Consider the following 17,565-nt stretch of genomic DNA (forward strand, 5'->3'; position numbering starts at 1 on the left):
CGAACTAGGAGGTCCAACCACAAAATGAGTATTAATGTTCACCAATAAATGTTTTATTCTCTCTCTCTGCTCGGTTTTACCAGTTTCTTTCGTTGATCTGTTGCTTGTTTCTTGCTGAGGGAGTGAATCTCGGGTACATGGTGAGCCTACGCCGCAAAGCCAGTCTTTTTACAGCGGAGCTGTTAAGCTTTTCTTAAGTCCGTTTCATGCCGACAGAAAATCTGGGCTGATCCTGGCGGTTGTGCAGAAAGGATCCTAGGGGCACATGGCACATACCCCTGTGAACTAGTGAAGGTGTTTAAGCTCGAGGCATGGTCCGTCGAGTGTACGCCGCAAAACCTCCCCCTGGCGATGACGTCAGCCATGCGTCATCATAGCAACGCTTCGCCCCAGCTGCGTCGACCACGCCGAGCCTCGCCACAGCTGCGTGAGCCATGATGTCATCGAGTGCGCCACATCGCTTCGCCTTAGCTTTGCCGAGCCATGATGTCACCGCGCCGTGCAGAGTATCCCGAGTATTGCGCCAAGGTAGCGAAGCTTCCATAGAAGCGCATACGTTCAAAACATGGTGATTCACCAGGCGGTTCACGGGGCTTAGCGCCATCTGTGTGACGAGGGAACACTTCTGGCGGAAGAAAAAATAATGTGACGCCATATCCGTTAAAAACAGAAGTGACGTCATTTTGTTCTCAAAGGCGCGAAATTCGTTTTGGTGGCCTGTATATTAGAGCTGTAATTCAAATGCCCCGCCATTCGATTTGATGGGCGTTTCGAGCTTTTAGCGCAGAAAGCGATACAGGAAAAGGGGAGCCGTACGAGTCTCTAAATCGCACCGCCGCACAGAACATACTTTCTTTGGAGGCCGACGAAAGCTTTGGGTGTAGAGGGCTGGTCCCATCTTCGGACGCCAAGCCCGTCGACCAGCGCAGCGCACAAAATCAGCTAAACAATTATCTGGCGGTCGTAACTCACTACTTTTGACTGAACAGGTTAAGAAACGATGAAACTACCCATTGCCACGTAATTGAGACAAACGTCCAGAAGCAAAAACGTGTATGGGGGGGGGGGGGGGGGGCGTATTGCAACACGTGAAGTTTACGAGTGCGCCTTTCTGTACACTTCAAGAGCTGTATGGCATTGCAAGATATAGCGGTGGCAACGCCCCCTCCTATGTTGGGCGCTGAACAATAGTATTTATGGATAATGAGAAACTTGACTAGAATTGTCTTTTCTTTTCTTCGCCACCGATATATACAATTGATTAGGAATTTTATTTTCGTTCAGTGAATCAAGCCATGTCTCGTTTTATTTAAAAAATGCGTTTTCCTTCCCAATGTTTGTTCCCTCCTCACATAGTCGCACTTCAATCGCAGCTATCATAACCACCCTTGCTGATGTCGGTGACAATTTGTTCTGAACCGCTTTTCGCCCGAACCTTCACGACCTATTTGGATTAACCTTGACTGCGCCGCCGAAGCGGCGGCGATACCCAGAGGTACCGGAGTTACGAGCCCGCGAAACCGAGCAAAAGCGTTTGAGCGTCCAGAAGCGTCTCGACACTTTAATGACCGAGTGCTCATTGCTAGTTGGGCTGTCGATGATTCTGGGGTGATCTTGCGCAAAACGTGACTGAGTCTCCAAGGATAACCTCGCAAAAACTTGCCCGAATCGAGATAAAGCTAGGTGGGGTCGCCAGCTTCGCTGTTTGTCCAGTCTTTGCACGACTAGTGTGAATCTGCCCCTAATTTTTCGGACAAGTACAGTAAAATACCACTTGAACGAAGGCCAGTTGAACGAACTATTCAGTTGTACGAACGTTTCTTTAAGTCCCCCGCCAAAGCGCCATAGGAACCAATGCTAACGTATTTCATTTTAATGAAATATAGTGCAGAACGCATTTCAGTTCTATGAACATGTTTTGTGACACCATCCAATGGCTCCCACGCCATACTGATCACAAGTGCAACCGCACTTTCTGTAGCATAGCTTTACCGTGGCCTTCGCGATAAGTTCCGCCAGCGGCGCGCCACCGGCTCCCATCGCGGAGGCCATTTTTTTACGCTGATAACGGCGCTTCATACCGCGTGACGAACAGTCGAACCCCTTCAGCTTTAAACTAGATTGGCTGGCTACATACGTAGCCAGCCAATGACAGCTGATACACTGATGACAGCACTGAACCCGGTGGCTGGAAGGAATTGTCAGAAAGACTGGGTACAGGCAGCGCTTTGCCTTTTGAGGACTATATATGTCACCTGTGACTCTCGCGTTGAGACATGCGCCACTCTGTCTACAGAAGAGATTGTAACGAGCGTCCTACCTCAGGAAGAAGAGGATGAGGAAGAAGTAACCCTTGTAGAAGAAGCACGAAGAATTTCAGCTAAAGAAGCACTTATGTACTTGAAAAAATTGAAGTCATTCGCTGCCCAGCAGAGTGTGCCGGAGAAGGTTAATGAGAGCTTGGACACAGTGATTCATGACCACTGCCGTCCTAAGGGCACAAGTGCAGCAAAAATTATTGCATTCTTCAAAACATGCTAAATAAGCAGAAATTCACATTCAAATAAGCAGCATTGCAAATAAAAGGGTTCAAATTTCATTTCAAGAGCTGATGTTTTCTCTAGCTCCTGATAACAAGTTGCAACATAGCTATTTCAGGTCAGCGAACTTTCACTTTAACGAACTTTTTTCTGGGGTCCCTTCAAGTTCGTTCAAGTGAAGGTTCACTGTATTGTCCTTTTTCTTTATGTTTTGTGAACTGACCACCCTAATCCTAGTGTGACACTTCAGACGCTGCCAGACGCTTCGGACGCTACCGGCGGCCGCGGCTGCAGCGGTGGTGAACCTGTTACACCCGGCACGTCTCCCGCTCCGGCTCTCATCAGGACGTCTACTATGACAACAACCCCTAAACGCACGAGCCTTCCATCGAAATGCAGTGATTGTTCAACTTTATCTGACGGAAACGAGAACATGGATGCGACTCAGTTTACACCGTCATCTAAACTGTCTAACAGGCCAGCTGGTCCCGACATGTCAGCAGGCCCTTCCATCAGGACCACCGAACCTCGTGACGACGGGGGAAAGAGAAACGTCGTCTACTATCGCCGCCAAGTGTCACCAAGAAGACTGCACGCCGAACGGGTGAGTCGGCCCCGCTAGATCGTTTTGATCAGGCCTCTCAACTAAGTGCACGTAACATATATTCCGAAGCAGGCGCTCACAGACGCCTTAGAACACAGTGGTCCATCAATATTCATTGCTGAAATGGCCCTTCTCCGATTTGACACAACCAGTAACTGCATACGGATCACTGTTCGCGACGAGGGCCATTTTCGCAAACTTTGGACACTATCGCGCTTAGTCGAGCCCGCGTACCCCCGGTCTCAAAGCGAGAGTCGTAACCACTAGGCCACACAGCCACTTTTTTATTCTCACATGGTATTTATTGCATCATGTATATGCGAGAGAAATACTATCTGCGAAAAACGTGCAAGCACCAGCCAACACATCTCATATTCATGGCCTAGAAATGACCTAAATTTTCGTTAAGCATACCCTAGCTGCACGCACAAAACTACAAGTAGCTTTGTTCTTAAACAGGTGGCAAGTAACTTTGATCCTTGAAGGTGGCAACGACAAGCAACGTAACAAGAGATGGCACCAATCCGGTTGAAACCCTGTCAAGTCATATATGTCCTTCAAGTGACCAATCATTTGATCGTAGTGAAATTTCGCCGAAACAACAGGTTCAGCGTTTCTGTCTAACATGCGCGTCTTCCATAAGCTGTGTAGTCCAATTAAGAAAAACATATCAAAAGGCACGTCTTCTGCGTGGGGTGCAATCAAGTATCGGATGGTATGGTGATTAAAAATGAAGTCTTTCTTGAGAGTTCTTTGGAGCACATCCCAAAACAATATTGCGTCTTTACAACTTATGAAGCAATGCTCTATAGTCTCAGGTACATCACAAAGGCGAGAATTCACAGTGGATACAAAAATTCCTTTTTTGTGCAACCAAGTTTTGACAGGTAATGTTTCACTGTGTAAATCAAAGAAAATAGTTTTTGTACATGGGGATAAAGGCATCTTGCGGACTCGTTTAAGTACGTCATTCCCTGGCAAACTGGAGAATGTAGAACGTAAAGGGGAGGTGGGAAAAATCATTGATATCAAATCTTTGTACAGTTGTTTTCTGGACACTGTGTAGAGATACTCAGTAGAAAATCGAACCAAGAGGAACTGCACAGCGAAATATACTTCATACATAAAACCCCACAAACAAGGTCTTTCAAACTATTGGGATGAAACTACAAGATTGGGTAATGCATTGACTAAGTTCACTTGCATGAATGATCGTAGTATTGGGTGTGAAGTATCTCGAAAAAAAGAAGAAACGCCAAACAATCTGTCACACATATAGATGCACTAGGCCAAGTCCGCCAGAACATACGGGTCTAAAGATATTATCTCGTCTCATAGGCTCAAAAGTAGAGGACCACACAAAAGTAGCAAATATACTATGAAATCGTTGAATATAAGTCCGGGCACAATGAAGTATCTGCAGTACATAAAAGATTTTTGTAGCCAGGAACAAGTTACAAGCCGCCACTCTACCAAATATACAAAGGCGGTGTGGCGTAAAGGTAACCGCATGGCGTTGAAGTGCCGGTACACGTTCTCGCCAGAAATGTGCACTAAGCTTATATTGATAAAAATGTACACCAAGGTATTTAGGTGGCACGGTTGTCCATTCTATACCAGCATATTGGGTCCGGCGTACATCCCCATAAACCAAACCAAAGAGCTGAGCTCTTTGACCAATTTATCTGGGCACTATAGAAGCCATACCAAATTTTTCAGTCAATGATAGCACCTTGTCAATGCTCGGTTTATCTGAGCCGAAAAAGGCAAGATCATCTGCGTAAGCCAATACTTTGAGTTCATTGCCCAAAATGTTAAAGCCATGAATCACTGCATTTTAGGATGCTTATACACAATGGCTCTAAATAAAGGGCAAATAGAAGTGGTGATAACGGACAACCCTGTTTTACAGAGGAAAGAATAGACACCGGCTCGGACAGATTTCCATTAACAATTATATTGGGAGAACAGTTAGTGTAGCACATGCGAACACCGTTGTAAACAACGGATCCAACATTGGCGTGTTCTAAAAGTTTGAAAAGGAACGAAAAGACACGACCCCAGATATTACCCTCGCCAGCCCCAAATTCGTACGACACTGGACCGCATCCAACCAGTCATGGGGCAGCGATCATTTCCAGATATTTTGACAATTAATCGCAGATGCCTTCTTCGTTCAAGCGACGGCAACAAGAACTAACTGGGGCACCTTTCAGACTCGTGTTACCGGATCCTTCACGACGGTTGAGGGTCGACCTCCTCGACATTTTCAGCAGGCCCGTTCACTGGCACGAGAAACAGTGCCATGGGATGACCTTACTCAACCGATGGACACTCATTTAGCCAACCTCTAGAGAAGAGCAGACTATTTAGTACAGAGATACCACTCGAGCGGCAAACGACATGCTGACCGCGCCAGTTTAAGCTAATCGGCGAATATCAGCGCCGTCTTCAAAGCGAAGCCTGGAAATCCACCTGTGAGCGCCTTGGGCGCGTCCCGGGACTCCAGAGTCTTTGGTGCATTTTTTGCAGCCTCAGCGGGAAAGGAAAAGGTTACTCTTTCCTCTGAGGGAGCTCTTCATGAAAACAGATCCCGCAACGGTCGAAGAGGAAAATATTACGAGTTTATTTCCTCTGCACAGAATGTCAACGCCGCAAGCCTGATACTTGCCGCTGTTCTGGACCAATGTAACCTTTGCCGTGCCCTTCGCGACCCTTTGACCGGGTTGGAATAGACTTATACTGGCCTCTGCCATACACAGCTGCTGGCAATCGCTGGGTCATTGCAGCTATAGACCACCTCACGAGGTAGGCAGAAACGGCCGCTCTACCAGCCGCGACGGCTCGTGACGTTGCCTCCTTCCTGCTTCAACGCTTCGTTCTACGTCACGGCGCTCCCCGCGAACTCCTGAGCGACCGAGGCCGCGTCTTCCTCGCCGATGTCATTCAAGAACTTCTCACTGAATGCCACATTATTCATCGCTGTAGCATCGCATATCACCCACAAACAAATGGATTGACAGAGCACTTTAACCGAACTCTTGGCGACATGCTTTCGATGTATGTCGCCTCCAACCACACCAACTGGGACCTCATCCTTCCCTATGTCACGTACGCCTACAATACGGCACCCCAGACAACGACGGGATTTTCTCCCTTCTTTCTTCTATATGGCCGAGAGCCGTCATTTCCCAATGACACTATTCTTCCTTACCGTCCCGACTTATCAGAGGGTACACCGGTTTCCGAAGCCGCCCGGTATGCAGAAGAATGTCGGCAACTAGCTCGCTCCCTTACAACGCAAGAACAAGCGCTACAGAAATTTCGTCCTGACGACGGGCGCCCCCACACCCAGTTTTCACCTGACGCTCTCGTTTGGTTGTGGATGCCCCTACTTCAACACCGTCTCCTCCAAGTTTGTATCCCGATACCATCGACCCTACCGGTTCTGCAGCAAACTTCTCCGCTGAAATACGTCATCGAACCTCTGACGCCTACGGACCTGCGTCGCCGAGGCCGCGAAACTGACCCCGCATCTCCACCAATTATGACAGGGAAGTCTGGCACGGCTGTGGACGACACGAAGGACGCCGACAGGAAGACACAACAGCGTATCTTTAGCCAGGCGCACCAGGAACAGCGTCGAGTCTGAACCCCACTTCAGTAGCGCTGGCGATCCGGCTGCGGAGCTCTGCACGGCACACTTCTTCTTCCTTACACCTCACGCTTCGCTCACTCCGCCTGCACCTCCGAACCCCTGTGCCATAACGGAACCTGATTCAGATCTGGATCGCCCATTTAGCATGGGAGAAATTTCCGGAGTCCCCCACTATGGCGTGCCTTATAATCAGATCGTGGTTTTGGCACGTAAAACCCCATAATTTAATTTTTAGCATGGGAGAAATGCTAGCAGCAATCAAACAAGGCCGTCCTCAATCGGCCCCAGGCCACGACCGAATAATGTGGCAAGAAATCCGCAACCTTGGCGAAGAAGCTCAGGACGCCCTCCTATGTGCTGATTAATGACCTCTGGGCTTCAGGAAGCGTACCGAACGAACTTAAGCTCTCTCTCATTTATCCCATACTAAAACACGGAAAGGAGACGGAACTCTACAAAAACCTCCGACCAATAAACTCTCGATCTGTAAACTCATCGAACGAATGATTCACACCCGTATGTCCTATTACCTCAAGATAATCCGGCCAGGCTACCACCAAGCCCAGGTTGGGTTTCGCCCTAACCTGGGCACCCATGATTGCCTTTGGCTGTTACGGCGCGTTATAAATCGCACGTCATGGAAAACGCTGCCTGATTGTACTTGCTGGCCGTTGACATGCAGAAAGCATTTGATAATGTTCGCCAAAACGACATTCTTGAAGAGTTAGCTAGCCGCAACCCCGGCCAGCGTGCCCAGCAATGGATCAGAAATTTTCTTGCAGCCCGACCCATTCGCTTAAGTGGCACGTCACCTGGATGGAGCCCAAGGACTTATTACCTGGATAGAGGTGTTCCACAGGGATCCATCTTAGGACAGAGGCTTTTTAATCTGGCTATGTGCAGGGTAGCCGAAAACCTTGAACAGGACACAACGGCTAGATTTGCCATCTACGCCGATGACAATACTTTATGGAGAGAAGCAGAAGCCTATGCTGACATACAAATGATGCAGACCGAGCTGCAGGCAGCCCTTCTCAGTTTGGAGGCCACTCTTAAGGAAATAGGTCTGCAGCTCGCTCCGCATAAAACGGAACTTATCAGCATAGACGGCAAGCATTGCACCAATCCCAACATGTGCATCTCGCTCCACATTGATTCGCACACTTTGCAATAAAAGAAACGGACAGATCAAGGTCTTAGGTCTACCTATAGCCAGCTGCAACAGCCCACAAAGGTGGGTACGCGTACTGCGACAGGCATGGGCGTCCATGCTACATACGATACGTCGACTTTCCAGCAAATACGGGAAGCGCGACAACACGCCTGTCGAACTCTCGCGAGAGCTGTTGCCATTGTAAAGATTTTCTACTGCGCCCCCGTATACACCTTCTCTCCAACAGACATCCGAAATTTGGAACGCCTTCATAGGGCCACCCTGCAGACTATCACGGGACTCCCTAAACACACTTAGCCTTGAACCTAGACTTGAACGTGCTGCGGGCTTGCCTCCACTGTAGGGTGTCATCCGCGAAGCCCACACTCGACATCATGTCCGCATGGAAAACACGCCGCAAGGTAGTCGCCTTGTGGCCTGGGATTATCAGCAACATGACGATGCACCCCCTCTCAACCTGTCCTTACCCCCATGGGAAACCCCGATTGCTTCTCGACGATTCCGTCGTCCCATACCTCGTAATAACGCTCCTGCCCGCCACTATACTTACCACGCGACGACTCAAGGCAGCGAGCTTAGATACAATTGATATCTGCACTGACGTTGCTCTCTCTGATGAACAGGCCTATATGACATGGGTATGCACGCATACCATCGCCTACACCGAGGCCTATAGCTGCCAACTTCCATGCGGTTCCCCAGTGCTGAACTCCTTGCTATCTGGGGAGCGACTGCAAGCCTCCCATACACCACACCTACAGAAACCAGTCCGTGTCTTCACTGATTCACACACAGCCTACGCTGAAATACTTCACCCAGCCTCGGAGGATTCCACAGCTTCCGCTATTCAACGCCTCCTTCGTAGGCATGAAAAATCAATCAGCCCGATAGAAATCGTCTGGACGCCGGGGCATACGGGTGTACCCGGGGGCAATACGGTGGCACACGCCGCTGCTGCTTCCGCAGGTGGGTCAGCCAATCTTACTCTGCCCCCACCTATCAGGGTGAACCCGTATGAGCTCCTAAACCAAATGGCTCCCTCGGTAGCCACCATGCACTATATGCGCACGTCCCTGCGTACTTCAATCTTCAGCAGGCTACCCCACTTGTGCTCCTTTCGATCAAGTTTCCCCTTTCACGCTCTCAAGAGGTCTTCGTCAATAAGGTTTTCGCAAATTCAGCCTAGTCATCGTACTCTATATATAGCAAAATGGCGAGAACCCGACATTACTACAGTGACGTGCACACACTGCGGGCTATGCTGCCGCGCAGACCTTCATCATTTATTATGACAACAATCTGCGTTCAATACAGGAAGAATGTCCATAAAGGCTTTACAATGCACAAACTACCATGAAGCGCTGCTCGCTGATCCTAACACGCAGCTATTATTTGCCACATATGGTAGTCAGAGCGGCCTGATCAGGGTGGTTTAGGGGGACTGATAAACCACGGTCCTGACCACACACAGTATCAGCACAACTATCACTCAAACGACTGGAAAACATAACCATGTGAACAACTTTGTAGTCTGACAACGCCCCGTTCATCCCCCCATAGGGCCTGTGCCTCCCCATTCTTTAATAAAGCACTTTCAATCAATCACTGCTAGAGCACTGCGCAGGACGATTTTTTTCAGCCCGGGGCCGGCCCGGGCCCGTTTTTACGTTGGGCTGCCCGCCCGAGCTAGACGAAAAGTTTTATGGTGAGATCCGGGCCCGGGCATCTACGTTACCCGCCCGGCCAGGCCCACCACCCCTTTCCCTTAGGCCCGAGCCCGGCGAGAGCTCGGCTCGAAACCGGCCCGAACCCGGCCTGAGACCGAAAAAGAGATGTTTTTCAGTCGAGATGCGCAAGGATAACTCGCTGCACGTTACATACACACCGCCAGAAAGCCCGCCCGGGCCCGGGTCAAAAAACCCCAGCCCGGCCCGCGCCCGGGTAAAAAAGCACATGCCGTGCCCGAGCCCGGTCCGAGCCCATGAAAAGACTGCCCTACCCGGCCAGGCCCGGCTCGGGCTTTCGGGGAAGCCCGAGCCTGTTGTTGTTGTTATTGTAGCCTATCACGCCTGTGGCTCCTACCCACGGAGGGGGATTGGCCAAGAAATGGGTGGATTATTCCAAATTAATATGCAGTGCTCTAATCACTGCAGCCACATAGGAACGTCTGCGTCGTCGTCCAGGGCCTTATTATTGAATCCAAGTGATTTCGCAATTAAATTTCCTTTGTTTATGATTATTTATTATTATTATTATTATTATTATTATTATTATTATTATTATTATTATTATTATTATTATTATTAGTAGTAGTAGTAGTAGTAGTAGTACAATTCAATTCAGGCTGTCATTCATTTTCTTGCATCTGTCATGTTGAATTTATCATTTTTCGCAAATTTGCAACTGCAGTTTATTTTCTATATTCCTCAGCTTTATCCACTCAAGGCTTGGCCAACTTCCTGTAGTGGGTATGAGTCACGAGTTGAAAGGAAAACAAAACAGCCCCACGAGCCAAGGGGATAAGAAGAAGAAAAAGAAGACCAGTTCAGATTCCTGTGCACCCTGGGCTCCGCAAACGAGGCTTCCGGTGAAGGTTATCCATCGCCGTCGGTCTGTGGTTCCTTTGCAGCAGAGGACAGCGAGCACGCCCCTGCGAAGCAGTCAGTGCCTGCGGTTACAGACAGCGCATCAGCGGCTGGAGGAGCGACGGTGGAAGTGCCTGATGAGGTTTCCGAACCCCTATTGGCGGTTCCATCGTGGAGCAGCACAGCTGCCAGCTTCGGTCGCATATTCCGCGACCTCCAAACGCCTTCATGCTGTTCGCACAGATGGGGGGATTGGCGGCCGCCGAGAACACGGACGAAAACCAGCGCGTGAGCAGCCGCTTGGGCAAGCTGTGGCGTTCTCTCAGCACCCCCAACAAGGAGCCGTACCAGCGCAAGGCGGCCGAAGCTGCCGCTGTCCACCGAAGAAAGTACGCGGACTTCGTGTACAATGCGCGTGAGACCCGCCGGCGCAAGCAACAGGAGCACAGCGCCAAGGAGGTGTCCGGCGAGCTCGATAACGACAGTTCCGGGAACCATGAGCAGCAGCCGAGTACTTACATGGCCGCGGCCCAGGGTCGATACACCACGTTGTTCCAGCAGCAACATCATCCACCGTCGACGCAAAGGAACATATGCCATGTAACCAATCAGCGCGTGAGCAGCCGCCTGGGCAAGCTGTGGCGTCCTCTCAGCGCCACCAGCAAGGCGCGGTATACCAGCGCAAGTCTTCGTATGCCGGGGAGGGAACACTGGTCCCTAGGATGACGGCCATGGTGTCGGCTTCCTTGGCTGCGTAGCCCTACAACGTCCGCCGGTTCACAGGGCCTCTGCTACCGTCACTGCTTAGGGCGAACGAAGGAACCGTCATGCCCGCCGCTCAATTCGCGTTAGCTCACGGATTCAGCCAACACAAACGCCACTTGTTGGACAGCCGTCACCCACGCTTCTGGACGACGTCGACAGAGTGGCCAGTTCGTCGTTCGGCCGGGGTGATTTCCTGGAAACCCTGGACTCTGCAGACGATGCTCCCAGCTAAGGTCATCCATCGTAGCTGGCCGGTGGCTCCGCCGCTGCAAATGACCACCAGCACGCGCCTGCTGCTGCAGCGAATCAGCAACGCAAGTCAGCGACGTTGTCGTTTACGACGTTGAAATTGTGAAGTTTGACAAATCGAGACAGTTATGACTGACGTACGTAATTGCTAAGGTTAAAATGGTTAAGGCTTGCTTCTTTGTCCGCCTTCACCCATACATGAAATGTGCATTTAGTTCGATAATTTGTATTTTTTTGCGCACGACGTGAGAATAAATCAGGTGTATTTGCTGTCCTGCGTAATTAATTCTCGGGTTTTACTAGCCAAAACCTCAACCTGATTGTGAGGTACGCCGTAGTAAAGCATTCCGCATTAACTTTGATACCTGGGGTTATTTATCGTGCACCCAAAGCACGGTACACGAGCGTGTTTTCGTTCCGTCTCTATCGCTGGTGATATAGTTCCAGTGATTCGAGTTTTTGCTAAAGAAAGGCCCGACAAAGTACTTGGAGAATAAGGGATGGCTTAGCGCATGTTTCTGTTCAGGTACTGCACTTGAGCCAGCAATGCTCATTTTTACAACTTTTGAGCTGTTTGCGAAACGGCGACACTAAGCAGAAGCGCGAGCTTTACGTTATCAGTGGCAAGTGTAGCCGTAATGCAAGCCTACGCCAGCTCTTTGCCGGTAGGTAAACAACAAATATTGAGCAACCTGTACAAGGTGCCGTAGCATGACCGAACGGGTCATCGCGCTGTAGGAAGTCGGGAATCCCTGCACGCATGTGGATTGCTCCGCTATAGCAAGGGATACTCCTCGAGGGATACTTCCAGTTGAAGACAGCGTAATTGTGATCACCAAATGCAAGCGTAATTTGGTGACCACCAATTTACGCTGTCGAGTTCCCCTGCTGAATTCTTACGTACATTGGTCTGGTATGGTGCATTCCTCCCCATGCATTTTCTGTGACGAGGAGGAAATAATAGATCACTTCTTTGTCGTGCGGTCCCGTCACTATATCGAAAAACAAAATCGCTGCCCAAGCACTCCGTACAGATGGTTAACCCGTGAAGCTGAAACGTGCGGCCCCGGTGTTTATCACTGGGTTAACCCAGACGGTTCATTAAAGTCTTTCTCAATTATTGGTTACGTCTTTGTGTTTCTTAATGAGATTACACGCACGATCGGCTGCGACGGAGAGAACGACGTCACTGACGGTATGCCCACTGTCCCCCGTTGTTGCATTACCGCTTGCAATTCTTCAAATTAAATTGCCTCAAAATTAAATCAGTCCGTCACGTAAGACAATGAACGGCTAATATCCCCTTAAGCAATGGCTCATACCCCCGTAAACGCGCCCCCCCCCCCCCCCCATTACGACGACAGAAGAGACAGACAGGACAGACAAAGAACTTTTATTCAGGTCCTGAGGAACTGCCTTGGGACGCCCCCTTTCAGGGGGAGTCGGTAGCAGTCGCGGGCCACTCCCACGCAGGGACTGGAAGACCGTGGCCCTCCGCCCTCTCGCAGGCCCTCTGGACAGCCCGAAGTTGAACGAAAAGGTCGCCGCTTTTAAGGGCTTCCTCCCGGCCAGTCCTCTTCGTTGATGAACTCTGTGTCGCGTAACGCAGGACATTGCCAGAGCATATGAGCTAATGAGCAATACGGTTCTCCGCAGTCGGTACATTGCGGTTCGATGCTGGGCGAGAAGTGACTAAACCTTCCCCTTGAAGGGAAAGACCCCGTTTGGAGCATCCTCAAGGCTGACGATTGCGGTTGAGTGAGGCTAGGTTCAGGAAGTGGAAAAGCCCTCCGAGAAAATGATAATGAGTCAAGATCTCGTGGAAAGTTAGGAGCGAGTCCTGACCTCCCGGCGTCCCCGCCTTCGAATACACCGGGACCGCCGCGGTGAGCTAAACCTCGCGCACGGTCATGGGCAAATTCATTGGCGTTGGGAACATCGGGATGTACGTTGGTCCCCATGTGGGCAGGGAACCGTTTTATGGGTGAAACCCGGCTGCCCCCTCGCGGCCGGGGATGGTCGTTGCCTTCCGCAAGATCGAGCCCGAGGCGAAAGCCCTAGTTGCAAACCGCAAGTCTGTGAATATATTTGGGACGCGATGGGTCCTTCATTGCTCTAGCAATGGTCATTTGCTCAGCCACCGCTGCCGAAACATTTCTAACCGAGGCAGAACATACAAGTTTGCCAGTATGGTCGACCGAAACCACTGCGAAGCAATCGGAACGCCCGTACTGGGCTGCATCGACAATAGCTGCGAGATCCCAACTATCTGCAACCGATTTCAATAAAGAACGGGCCCCGAGCTATGCGGCGCCCTACATTGTATTGCGGAGGACATTTCTTGGAAGTGGAGTTACCGTAAACGTACCTCTGATTGAGGACGGTAGAGTCACTTTACGCTCGTTAGTCTCCGTAAGACCGCAGCTTATGGATTCCAGGATGCACCTACCAGCCCGCGAGGACGATAGACGCACGATCCGAGCCATCTGCTGGGCCTCGATCACCTCCGAGAGGGAGTTATGCATGCCTAATTGGCATGCATAATTGGCGTATCTCAGAATTCTCGGGGCTGGTGGTGATAGGTGACAGAAGAGAAGTGAAATTATACGCTGGAAGGATGAGCGGTTACTGAGCCAGCGGTGGAAGAGACGACGACGATGAACGCGGGAGCAGTGGCACGAGCACATTCGCGTGGATTGCGGCGAGGGGCGCCAACGAGCCAGCTGTGGAAGAAGACGACACTCGAGCCATTGCTGATGATGATAGCTTCTGCGCACATCGGACAGTCGGATTTTGGTTTTCGCCTAGCCATATATAGCTTCGCTGTAATAATCTTTGAAATTCCTTTTCGCAAGATTGGCGTATCTCAGAATTTCCGCGTTATCCTCTTATTTGGAGGTTTGACTGCGCGCATACACTGCAGCCATCTATAGGGTTGATCTGCAAGCGCTTTCCAGGATCTTATTATGAACCTAATGCTTATGTATAATATTGTGGACTTTACCAATTCAAGGTATGCCTTTTGATTGTGTAATGCCCCCGCAACCTTCGAGCGAATGATGGATTCTCTCCTTCGGGGGCTATAAGTGGTCTACGTGTTTATGCTATCTAGATGACGTGATTGTCTTTTCTCCTACTTTGAGGACCACCTAGCTCGCCTGTCGGCCATTCTCGATGTGTTTCGCCGCGCTGGCCTACAACTTAACTCCTCAAGTGTCGTTTCGCTCGGCGTCACATCACCGTTCTCGGTCACCTTGTTAGTGCTAGCGGTGTCCACCCTGACCTCGACAAGGTGCGTGCCGTCCGAGATTTTCCTGTTCCTCACTCAGTTAGCGATGTACGGAGCTTTGTCGGCTTGTGTTCTTACTTCCGCCGCTTTGTCAGGAATTTTGCCGACATTGCCCGGCCGCTTACTGACTTACTCAAGAAGGACATCTCTTTTTCCTGGGGTCGCGCACAAGCTGCCGCATTCACCACCCTGGTCAGTTTACTGACTTCACCGCCCATTTTGGCGCATTATGACCCGTCGGCCCCTACAGAACTTCGCACCGACGCTAGTGGCCACGGCATAGGTGCCCAACGCCAGAACGACCAGGACCGTGTCATTGCCTACGCCAGCCGCCTTCTCTCGTCGTCGGAGCGGAATTATTCGATAACTGAGCGCGAATGCCTGGCTTTGGTCTGGGCTGTGGCAAAATTCTGCCCATATTTGTACGGCCGAATGTTTTCCGTTGTCACGGACCACCATGCCCTTTGCTGGCTCTCGTCGCTGAATGATCCTACAGGAAGGCTTGGCCGCTGGGCGTTACGACTACAGGAGTACACCTTTGACGTGCTCTACAAATCTGGCCGGATGCACCAAGATGCTGACTGTTTATTCCGCTACCCTGTCGACCCTCCCGACACCACCGAACGTGATACCGGTGACTTCGTCATGGCTATTGCAGATCTGACCAACATACGCGCTGAACAGCAAAGTGACGACACGTTACGATGTATAATTGGCCGCCCCCATTCTCGTGAGCCCGTCCCATCGCTTCGTCTGTTTGAGCTTCACGACGATATTCTTTACCGTCGTAGTACCACTCCCGACGGCCCAGAGCTTCTGCTTGTTCTCCCCAAGCGTCTTCGTGCTACTGTTCTCCAAGAACCCCACGATGCTACGACCTCTGGCCATCTTGGCGTATCCCGCACATACGATCGCGTGCGGCGCAGGTTTTTCTGGCCTGGTCTGTACCGATCTGTTCGACGCTACGTTGCTGCGTGTGACCTTTGTCAGCGACGCAAACGGCCCTCGGGGTTGTCTGCAGGCCTTCTGCATCCTATTCACATACCCCAGGAGCCATTCTACCGCGTCGGTCTCGACCTCCTCAGTCCATTTCCTACGTCTGCTTCAGGGAACAAGTGGATCGCAGTTGCGACCGACTACGCTACGCGTTTTGCCATCACGCGAGCTTTGCCGACTGGTTGCGCGACTGACGTCACCGAATTCCTTCTTCATGACGTCATCCTTCGTCATGGTGCTCCTCGGCAACTGCTCACAGATCGAGGCCGCTACTTCTTGTCGAAAGTTGTCGATGACCTGCTTCGTTCCTGTTCTGTCGAGCACAAGCTCACTACTGCGTACCACCCGCAAACCTACGGGCTCACCGAAAGGCGGAACCGCACCTTAACCGATATGCTGTCGATGTACGCGTCTGACAATCATCGAGACTGGGACAGCGCTTTGCCATACGTCACGTTCGCGTACAACTCCTCCCGTCACGACACAGCCGGTTTTCCGCCATTTTATCTCCTGTATGGCCACCACCCTGCATTGCCTTTTGACACGTTCTACAACATACCACGCAGTATGCCCGCGATGCTGCCGCGCGAGCCCATCTGGCACGTCAGATAGCTCATGAGCGACTATCCGACTCACAATTATGCCAAAAGGACGGTTATGACCGCGGCCACCGGCACCTCTGCTTTTCTCCGGGATCTCTTGTGCTTCTCTGGACCCCTTCTCGTCGCATCGGTCTCTCCGAAAAGCTTTTATCGCGTTACACCGGACCTTACAAGGTTTTACGCCAACTTAGTGACGTGAACTATAAAATCACCCCACTAAACAGTTCTTCACCATCTACCCTGCCATCTCGTGACGTCGTGCACGTATCCCGACTGAAGCCGTACTTTTCCGTCGCCTCCTCGTGTAATTAGTCTGCGCCGAGACGGCGCTTAGCCCGCCGGGGCGGTTAGATGTTACGGGCCGCCTCCTTGTATTAAGGAAGAAGACGACGATCGCCGGGGAAATGCTGCGCGTGTTCATCTGCGGGGCAGCGATGGCCATCTTGGCCATCGCTGTCAAGAGCCCCTGTATATAATCCTGTCCCTTTTTATCTATTTGACGCCCCGTCACAATATTTATTATTATTATTATTATTATTATTATTATTATTACTATTATTATTATTATTATTATTATTATTATTATTATTACTAGTAGTAGTAGCAGTAGTAGTACAATTCAATTCAGGCTATGTCATTCATTTTCTTGCATCTGTCATGTTGAATTTATTTTTTTTCGCAAATTTGCAACTGCAGTTTGTTTTCTATATTCCTCAGCTTTATCCACTCAAGGCTTGGCCAACTTCCTGTAGTGGGTATGAGTCACGAGTTGAAAGGAAAATAAAACAGCCCCACGAGCCAAGGGGATAAGAAGAAGAAAACGAAGAAGACCAGTTCAGATTCCTGTGCACCCTGGGCTCCGCAAACGAGGCTTCCGGGGAAGGTTATCCATCACCGTTGGTCTGTGGCTTTTTGGCAGCAGAGGACAGCGAGCACGCGCCTGCAAAACATTCAGTGCCTGCGGTTACAGACGGCGCATCAGCAGCTGGAGGAACGACGGTGGAAGTGCCTGATCAGGTTTCCGATCCCAGATTGGTGGTTCCATCGTGGAGCATCACAGCTGCCAGCTTCTGTCGCATATACCGCGACCTCCAAACGCCTTC

The 17,565-nt window shown here is 50.5% G+C and overlaps 1 protein-coding gene across 1 annotated transcript; it reads left to right on the forward strand.

The window, feature by feature from the left end:
* The first annotated feature begins 10,804 nt into the window (after window positions 1–10,804).
* LOC119437228 (sex-determining region Y protein) lies at window positions 10,805–11,287 on the forward strand. Its single transcript, XM_037704274.1, has one exon. The coding sequence runs from the start codon at window positions 10,805–10,807 to the stop codon at window positions 11,285–11,287; it is 483 nt and encodes a 160-aa protein (XP_037560202.1).
* The last annotated feature ends 6,278 nt before the right edge of the window (window positions 11,288–17,565 follow it).

This window comes from Dermacentor silvarum, chromosome 1, assembly GCF_013339745.2.
Source record: "Dermacentor silvarum isolate Dsil-2018 chromosome 1, BIME_Dsil_1.4, whole genome shotgun sequence".
In the NCBI taxonomy this organism is placed as follows: Eukaryota; Metazoa; Arthropoda; class Arachnida; order Ixodida; family Ixodidae; genus Dermacentor; species Dermacentor silvarum.

What these genes read in the sequence shown, in the direction of transcription:
- LOC119437228 (XM_037704274.1), top strand. Translation starts at nt 10,805, where the DNA reads ATGGGGGGATTGGCGGCCGCCGAGAACACGGACGAAAACCAGCGCGTG.